At 39.6% G+C, this 9,931-nt stretch overlaps 1 protein-coding gene across 1 annotated transcript; it reads left to right on the top strand.

Moving 5' to 3' along the window:
- Nucleotides 1-1,713: 1,713 nt before the first annotated feature.
- Nucleotides 1,714-7,361, top strand: Rab39b (RAB39B, member RAS oncogene family). Its single transcript, XM_048336090.1, has 2 exons — nucleotides 1,714-2,222; nucleotides 5,707-7,361. Exons 1-2 carry the CDS (start codon nucleotides 2,008-2,010, stop codon nucleotides 6,131-6,133), a joined length of 642 nt encoding a protein of 213 aa, XP_048192047.1. The 5' UTR covers nucleotides 1,714-2,007; the 3' UTR covers nucleotides 6,134-7,361.
- Nucleotides 7,362-9,931: the final 2,570 nt, after the last annotated feature.

Below are 9,931 nucleotides of genomic sequence, written 5' to 3' on the forward strand. Positions count from 1 at the left end.
AAACTAGAATTAGAATTCACTTCACACCCACTAGGATGGCTAGATTCAGTCAGATAATGGCAAAGACTCAAAAGTCAGATAATGTTACAGAAGAAATTAGAGCCCTCATACAATAGCAAGTGTGAATTCAAAATAGAAAACCACTGTGGAAAACAGTCCAGAATTTCCTCTGCATCCAAAAGAAATTAGAACATGTGTTCAAATCAAAACGTGTGCATGAATGCTCATAGCAAACCTATTTACAAAGATCACAAGGTGGAAAAACCCAAATGCTTATTGGTGGGTGAATGAAAAATGTGGTTTATCTGGATTTTTCAGCCATAAAAATAATTAAGTACAGTTGTCTTTCATTATGCTGGAGGGATTGGTTCCAGAGTCCCCTTCAAATGTTACCATCAGTGACAGTATTTTGTACATTCACTTGTATGGGTAAAGTCATCCCTACATTATGTATCATACCTAATGCAATGTAAATGATATATAGTTTGTTATACTATATTGTCTAGGGAATAATAAGAAAAAGTCTGTCCAAAAATTATACAATATTTTTCAAGTATTTATTTTTGCATGCTGCAAATAAAAAGAGAGCAATGTATTGATACCTGCTACAAGATGGATGGACCTTGGAAATATACTAATTTGTGGCTGGCTAATTGAAAGCAGTCAATCAGAAAAAATCTACATATTTTATAATCTCACCTATATGAAATATCCAGACTAAGGAAATCTATAGAAACAAAATATATTAATGATTGCAGAAACCGGAAAGATGCAAGAGACAGAGAGAGAGACAGAGACAGAGACAGAGAGAGAGAGAGAGGAGAAAGAAAAAAACAAAGAGAAAGAAGAGAAAGAGAAAGAAAGAAAAAAGGAAAAGAAAGAATGAATGAAAGGAAGGAAGGGAGGGAGGAAGGGGCTGGGAATATGGCCTAGTGGTAAGAGTGCTTGCCTTGCTTGTATACATGAAACCCTGGGTTCGATTCCTCAGCACCACATATATAGAAAAAGCCAGAAGTGGCGCTGTGGCTCAAGTGGTAGAGTGCTAGCCTGAGTAAAAAGAAGCCAGGGACAGTGCTCAGGTCCTGAGTCCATGCATGCTCCAGGACTGGGAAAAAAAAGGGGGGGAGGGGAGCAAACAAGAAAAGAAGAAAAGACAATGAAGAAAAGAAAGAAGGTAAAACATGCTTGAAATAACTCAGGGAAATGGTCTTTTTGTGAATTTGAATTAAATATATTTGAAAAGCATAATGTCCATGTCCATTAAGATTAATTCATACTTTCATTTTCTGGCCTCTATTTTATGATTATGTGGCTCATAGAAAGTATGAGTGGCTGCACTTAAGGAGTCTTTGTTGCAATATTGTTATGGAAAAGGCAAATGATTTTGAAATGGAGAGATGTCTACGATGCTTTAATTGTAAAAAAAAAACAATTTTCAGATTAAGGTGTGCTTTGAACCAATTTTTATAGAAACAAACAGGAATGAATGCATACAGGTATGCATAAGTGACACTTGCATGTTTATGCGAGTATAGAAACACATGATGTGTAGAAAAATATGCACTTATGGACCTTTTGTGTATATTCTTTGGTTTCAATGAGAAGGGATTACACTTGCAATTTGAACAACAGAACGAATTTTAGTATAGTGGGTGAGGTGAGGAGATTAGGAAGTACCATTCTCCCATCCTTTTTGTGTGCGCTACTCTTACAGACAGTACGGTGCCCCCAGTGTCGCGTCTAAGCAGAGAATTACAGTAACCCGGTTTTCAGTGATGAGTCAGAGTGCGTGGTGCTGAAGCTGCTGCCATTTCATCACCTTTGCGAGCACAGCATCCCTCCCTTACGGATTCCAGCGCCTGGGCCTACCTTGCTTCCTGCTCCCAGGCCAGTGATGCACCGTCGGCCGAGCTAGGTCAGGGCTAAGCCACGCTCTCCAAGGCCTTGGTGGGGCGCCCCCTCCCGCCGCCCCAGGCGTGGGCCAAGGAGACTTGCCTAGCTGCAGCCATGGAAGCCATCTGGCTGTACCAGTTCCGGCTCATTGTCATCGGGGATTCCACGGTGGGCAAGTCCTGCCTGATCCGCCGCTTCACGGAGGGCCGCTTTGCTCCGGTTTCAGACCCCACCGTAGGGGTAGATTTTTTCTCCCGCTTGGTGGAGATCGAGCCAGGAAAACGCATCAAGCTCCAGATCTGGGATACTGCGGGTCAAGAGAGGTTCAGGTGGGAGCGCAGCCTGGGCCCAAGAGCAGTGGGAGGGTCTTGGGGGTGTGCACAACCCCTGCAAATCCCTGGGGAAAGAGTACTTTGTGATTCGAATCGCCTTAGGGGGTAACCACCAAGGGTCTGGGCTTCTGCCCAAGCTCAGGTTGAGTTTAGTGTAAGGGAAGAAGCGCCCTGTCACGGAAGGCCATTAATTAACACATATTGCCTGCACTACAGCTCCATCAACCTGATCATTCAAGACAAATAAACCAAGTAGAACTGATTGCTGTACAATCCATCAATCTCAAATCCTATGTTACATACTTCCCAAAAGGCTTCCAAGCTGTTCCATCATAACTGACAGCTACAGATACATACATTGGTAGGTAGGGAGGTTGGTAGTTAGTATATTGTCATTTCTGTATCTCTGTGTGTATGTATGCTAACATATGTCTTAACATAAAGGAGCTAGTCAGATAGTGAAGAATAAATGAGTTCCTTCTTGTAATAAGCAGTATCTTCAGTGATCATATGCTATGTACCAAACACTGAACTTGTTTCTAGGGACAGTAGAAAATACATACAAGAGAATGCCTTATAATCAAAGCAGACTCCCTCTTCTCTTGAAACTTTGATGCTAGTATAGTGTGTAGGGGTTGGGGAATTGATATGTAACTACACCAGACTGTCTTGTTTGTATTTGTATGCCACTCCCTACGGTGACACTTGACACATAATGGGTAATCAATATGTTTGTTTTTCTCTGATAACCCTTTGCTTTTTCCTTTGTAGCATTGTTTTACTTGGAATTATATGTATGAATATGGAGGACAGAGGTTTAACTGGAGAAACTAAGACCCAAGCAAAGACAGGAAATGTCTCTATCTGGAGATAAACAGCAAGCCAGAAGGCAGACAGAACACAGTGTACACAGACAACTTTGCAGACAACAATCTGAACTAAAGTCAGATCAGCAAGAACCATACCAAAAGGACTCAATGTCTCAAGTTTGTGATAATTTATTCAGTTAATTATTGAACACTAGTTAAGCATAGAAAATATTGGCTAGGTAATTGAAGAACAAACAGTAGGGAGAAGAAATAATAAGTTTTCTACAGATCAAGTTTCATCACTTATCTTTGTGCCAAGGTTCACTATGAACTTGTAGTTGCATTTCTCTTAAGTGAAGAAAGGTATCTGTGTATGTTTGTTAGAATCTGTATGAATATCATGTTCATATTCATTAATCATTATTTATTGGGCAATGTTGGTTTGTAAGAGCTATTTACACATTAAGAATATTAACCCCATCACTAGGCAGAGTAATACATGCCTCACAGCACTCAGTAGACTGAAGCAGGAAGGTCTTGAGACTGAGGCTAACATAGGCTACCTAGTGATACTCTGTCTGAAAAACCAAAACAACAAAAAAGGCAAAAGCAAAATTAGAATGTAAATCTTTTTTGTGTGTATGTTCTAAGATATGTTCCCAGTTTATTATGTATCTTTTCACTTTAAAATAATCTTTTTATTTGAGGAAAATTATTTTTCATAGCTTTGTTTTTCAAATTTATTTTAATTTTCACAAAATTTTATTTATTTATTTATGCCAATACTAGGGGCTTGAATACAGGGCCTGTGTGCTGTCTCTTAGCTCTTTTTATTGTTAACTCTGTATTTTATACACATTAATTTTCTGGGGGCTTTGACAAGTACAAACCACCAGTGTAATAATTTATTCAGCACCTATAGATTGCTTAATTGATTTCTTGAATCAAAAGAAATACCTGGGTGAAGGGGCTAAAGCCTGTAATCCCAGCAACTTAAGAGGCAAAGGCAGAAAGGATTGCAGTTTGAAGTGAGCCCAGTGAAAAACTTAGTGAGAGCCAATCATAACTAACCAGCTGGGCATGGTGTTTCATGTCTGTCATCCAGCTACATGGAAGAATCAAAGTCCAGGTTGGCCTAGGCAAAACCTCAAGACCTTATTCAAAAAATAACTAAAACAGGGCTGGGGATATAGCCTAGTGGCAAGAGTGCCTGCCTCGGATACACGAGGCCCTAGGTTCGATTCCCCAGCACCACATATACAGAAAACGGCCAGAAGCAGCGCTGTGGCTCAAGTGGCGGAGTGCTAGCCTTGAGTGGGAAGAAGCCAGGGACAGTGCTCAGGCCCTGAGTCCAAGGCCCAGGACTGGCCAAAAAAAAAAAACTAAAACACAAAAGGTCAAATAGTGGTACAGTACCAAACAGTACCACACACCAAAAGATTTTCATGGGCTGGGAATGTGGCTTAGTGGTAGAGTGCTTGCCTAGCATGCATGAAGCCCTGGGTTCGATTCCTCAGCACCACATATATAGAAAAAGCCAGAAGTGGTGCCATGGCTGAAGTGATAGAGTGCTAGCCTTGAGCAAAAAGGAAGCTCAGGACCGTGCCCAGGCCCTGAGTTCAAGTCCCAGGACTGGCAAAAAAACGACACATCAGAATCTTTTCTTTGTTCATATTTAATTTTCTGGTACACATATACAATTCTCCACTCCCTGGGGCTTATTTGCCTAATTCTTGAAATTTGGACTCATTTGTAAAGTCTGCTCTTCCTATCATCTAGCCTGGACTACAATTCTCTGCAGAATGGTTTGTCTATTAACATTTGACCATTTTTCCTAAGTCATTCATTATCTTATTGACTAAGAAGACAGAAATTCTAAAAACAGACATAGCTAAGAAATAGAATAGTCTAAAAGCAAATGATTACAGAGGTAAATAGTTGTATATCTGTAATAAGTTCATATACTCTAAGCAAAGTACCATAGTACACATACTGAGGCTTGTCAAGTCAGGAAGTTGATAGGTGAGAAGTACAACATATATACGTGTGTGTGTGTATATAAAGACAAAAAAGTATATTTCTCTTCATGAAAAGATCAGGAACTATTAGATAATAAATAGAAACAAAGAATGGAGGTAATGAGAAAAAAACAAAGAAATACAAGGTGTATTACATGATACTTATATAGGTATAAATAATTTCTGTTAACTGTCAAATTTGTTATTTCTGAAATATACTGTTTTAATTACTAGCATTTGTAATGATTTTTCCATGTCATAATCACCCTTGTGACTAGGTATGTTATTTTGCAGAGTAGGAATCCTGTCAGTTATTTAGATTTGGGAGTGGAAGAGTAAGTTCTAATTCTGCCTTAAAGCAGGAAGTAGAACACAGTCATCTTCCATGATCACTGTCCAATGCTGAATCAAAGGGAAATGCCTGAACGTTTATAAACATTCATTTCTAGAAAATGCTGTCTCAAAATTTTACCCAAGGCAAAACTCATATGTCCTCATTATTACTGCATGGCATGAGTATTCTCTTGTTTAAAAAGAAAAGCAGTTTTGCTCAAGGAGTATATCAATAACCCAAAACACTAGAATACACTAGATTCATTGCTGCACTGAAGTTTGGGCATGACCATTATTCTTTACTTTTTTCTTGTGTTTTAGATCCATCACTCGCGCCTACTACAGGAACTCAGTAGGTGGTCTTCTCTTATTTGACATTACCAACCGCAGGTCCTTCCAGAATGTCCATGAGTGGTTAGAAGAGACCAAAGTACATGTTCAGCCCTACCAAATTGTATTTGTTCTGGTGGGTCACAAGTGTGACCTGGATACACAGAGGCAAGTGACTCGCCACGAAGCCGAGAAACTGGCAGCTGCATATGGCATGAAGTACATTGAGACGTCAGCCCGAGATGCCATTAATGTGGAGAAAGCCTTCACAGATCTGACAAGAGACATATATGAGCTGGTTAAAAGGGGGGAGATTACAATCCAGGAGGGTTGGGAAGGTGTGAAGAGTGGATTTGTACCAAATGTGGTTCACTCTTCAGAAGAGGTTGTCAAATCAGAGAGGAGATGTTTGTGCTAGTCAGCCCTTTTATTTTAAAAACATGCTCTCCCATTTAAACTTAAAAGTTATCAAAATAAATAGAATCCTTATGTGACTGAAGATAACTCAACCTTTGGATACCAAGTGAGTCTCCTTCCTGGGGTGGGGGTGGGGGGCTGGCTCTGACAGGCTCAAGTGCAGGTGGATGGGGGAGACTGGTGGGTACTGTAACTGGGGGACTGAATTGCTGGCATGAGCTGGGCCAGACACTGTTTTGTGGCCCAGGCTTGGCAGTGGCTGCTACATGTGCCATTTGTGGACTACATGTCAAGGGTCTGGAGTTTGAGAGGCTAGGTTCCAGGAAAACATACCTACAGACAGAACAATTGGTCCCTGGTATTTCAGATCACTCACAGGTCATGAACATAGAGAAATGTATAAAGGGGGATAAGTACCATATTGGGAAAACTACCATAACTAAAAAGAATATGAGTTGAACATATTTAATGATAATATCCTAAGTTAAAAGTTTGGCTTCCGACAGTTCACCTGTAAACAAGGGGCATGATCAGATATTTGCTAAAGCCCTTTGAGGTCTGGCATTCTAGTCAAAATGATCTGAATGTGAAAGGGGGAGGCCATTCACACACTGTTATCACATTTGAAAAAGTATACATTGTTATGACAGAGCTACCAGCTGCAAGAAAGAAATTATCTCATGCAAATTACCATATAAATAGAAGAAAGCAACAGTGTAACCCGAATGCCACACCCTTTCCCCATCTGAAGATTCCTGGGGTTTCTCCACAATCTGAAAGTAAGCATCATGCCTGCTCCTTGACAATAACAACATGGGGCTTGCTTCTGAAAACAGCCCTGTGAAAAACCCTTGCTCATCTGTCCTGTATTGGTTGGTTGCCCAACAGGAGGCACTGTCACCCTTAAAAACATCCCACTTGCTTGCTCTACTTATTTGATCAGATTTAATAGGCCTGTGAAGTTTTTGTCTCCACTTTACAGAATAGTAAGCTAAAAGCCAGGACACTCACTTGGCCAAGGTCAAGGATTCCTGCCTGATTCTGAGTTCTTGTCACTGTGTCATCATGCTGTCAGATCAGTAAATTATTAATTTGTTAACATTAGAAGACACATGCCCACAAATAAATGTTCTTTACATGCTAGAATGTTTTCCTCATTGATTATAAGTCCACTAGGATCCTGAAGGAACTTGGGGATGAATCAAAGGTAAAACTTATTCAGGTATGACTGACAAGAGGGCTTCACGCAGGTGATTCATCATACAACTAAAAACACATTAAAATTGTGCAAGCTCAGAGTTCTTATCACTGAAACACAATGGGCATTTTATTGAAAGGAACTAAATATAGCAATGAGGATAGAATATTTACACCACAATGACCTTGTCCACTTGTCTGCCATGTACCAAACACTGGGCTCCTGTCTACCCCAGAGAGTCAACTCTTAATTCTCAGGTGAACAGGCAGCTAACCAAGTAAAAGAAAATTGGAATGACTGGCTATTATCTTCTTGAAGAGAAGTGATGCTTATAAAACTAGTTTTTCAGACTGCAGCCAGTTCAGCTAGGCAAAAGCCATACTTTTCACAGTAAGAAAATACTCTGATTTAGTCAGGTTTCTCATATCCACTGTGGTAGGAAAACCTAAAAACTGACACATTGTTTTGTAATAATGTGCCAGACTTTAGCATCAATGTGGCTGAATCTGCTTCAACCAGAATAAGAAAGTGAAATAACAAAAATATGAAAGACCATTCTGCCACTTGTGTCTCAGATTGGATGAGCAAACTACCTTGGGCCAATTTACAGCATCAACTACAAATGAGCTGATCACTTCCTCTATATTCACTTCCTACAACCTGGCTTGTGTGAAATAATTAAATTGCCAGCTTCTTTGTTTATAGAAAGTAAATATAAAATGGTTAATTGAGTCAACACAAAGTTTCAACTAGTATACTTAATTATGTGTAGAAGATTCTCGCAGGATTAGTACATAAATGAAAGTTGACTAGATTCTTATCCATTAAAAAAAGGACAGATACAAAATCTCTACAGTTTTCTTGATTAAAAACATTATACACTTTCCTATTTCTGGCATTTTTAAAGCAGGTTTGAAACTTCTGCATAGATACAGCAAAAGTGGCTGAACTTAATTGTTGAATAAATTCTACAAATTTTAAAAGTCAGTTTAGTAGAATTCAGTGATATCACTGCATTAAGTGGGTTTTAGAAAATAAGTGTGAAAAATCAGGTGTTAATATAATACTAAGGATAAAACTTAGAAGTTATTTTACTACATAGGTAAAGAAAAGATCAACTTGTAACAAAGAGTACAACTGCATGTTGGATTAGATTGTCTTATCTTCCAGAACAAACTGTACTATATACTTTTCCTCACTGTCATGCACTGTAATGAAATGTGAAAATTCTTTATTTAGCTGTATGTGAATGAAAATATGCTTGTATTTAGTAAAATGGTTGATCATGTGGACTGTGATACTCAGTGTGTGTTATAGCTATTTTTCAAAACCTGCCCTTTCTTGCACTGGTTATTGTTGAGATGAAGTGCTGCATTCTGCCCAGGCTTGTGCCTGGACATTAATCCACCTACTTTAGGTTTCCTGCCACAGGTAAGAGGACAGGTGTTCGCTGCCACATTAAGCTTCTATTGATCATGGACTCTTGAAGACTTTGCTGCCAAAGTTGGCCTGGAATTGTAGTCCTGCCAATCTCAGGCTACCAAGTAGCTAAGATGACACATGTGACACACAGATGCCAGATATCCATTTAAGTGTCACAATTTAACATGTCCCAGATCAAACTCCCAATCTTCCTCTCCAGTATGTTCCTCCTATAGCCCACCTTTCCCAGTAAATTGCAATGTTATCATTCTATATATTTCTGCTAAAAAAAAAAAAACTTGTACTCTTCATCCTGGACTGTCCTTTTGTAGTCCACATATAATCTGAATTTATGCTGAAGTAACCGTAAAAGTATAACCCAAATCCGAATGTTCCACATTCTCACTACTAACACACCAGTGTTGGCTACCTATCACTTGTTACCAGGCTATTTTGATAGCTAATGTCCCTGCAGCCACACTTGATGCACTTCCCTACCAGTCTGTTCTCCATCCAGCAGCCTGAAGGCGTTCAATAAACCATTGTAAGCAATTACCTACTCATAGTTCTCCAGTAGTTATCCATTTTTCCCAGGCTAAAACACAAAGTCCTTCTACTGGACCATAAAAGAACCCTGCTTCATTTCATCACCTCTGTAACTTCATTTCTTACTGCTGACCACTTGTTTATTTTACTCCAGCTATAGTTTCCTTTCCTGTTTTTCAAATACATCAAGTATGTTCCCACCTATGAGCCTTGATACTTGCTCTTCCCACTGCCTATAATTCTTTTCTGGAATAGCTGCATAGATGGCTTCCTCACATCCATTAAGTTCTGGGGCCAACACCCTCAAAATTTGTGAGCAGCTTCTAGATTCTAGGAAAGAAATGGCCCCAGAAGTCATTACTGACAGATTAACATAGAGGATTATTCTTTAGTCTTTACTGAGAAACAACAAAGTTTGCAGCAAACAAAAAAGGGAAAGAGGGCTGAGAATATGGCTTAGTGGTAGAGTGCTTGCCTAGCATGCATGAAGCCCTGAGTTCGATTCATCAGTACCACATACACAGAAAAAGACAGAAGTGGCGCTGTGACTCAAGTGGTAGAACGCTAGCCTTGAGCAAAAGAAGCTGAGGAACAGTGCCCAGGCCCTGAGTTCAGACCCCAGGACTGAAAAAA

The sequence above is a fragment of the Perognathus longimembris genome, chromosome 28 (genome assembly GCF_023159225.1).
Source record: "Perognathus longimembris pacificus isolate PPM17 chromosome 28, ASM2315922v1, whole genome shotgun sequence".
Taxonomy (NCBI): domain Eukaryota; kingdom Metazoa; phylum Chordata; class Mammalia; order Rodentia; family Heteromyidae; genus Perognathus; species Perognathus longimembris.

What these genes read in the sequence shown, in the direction of transcription:
- Rab39b (XM_048336090.1), top strand. Translation starts at nt 2,008, where the DNA reads ATGGAAGCCATCTGGCTGTACCAGTTCCGGCTCATTGTCATCGGGGAT. An exon ending in GCGGGTCAAGAGAGGTTCAG is followed by an intron (nt 2,223 to 5,706) that starts GTGGGAGCGCAG and finishes CTTGTGTTTTAG; the next exon opens with ATCCATCACTCGCGCCTACT.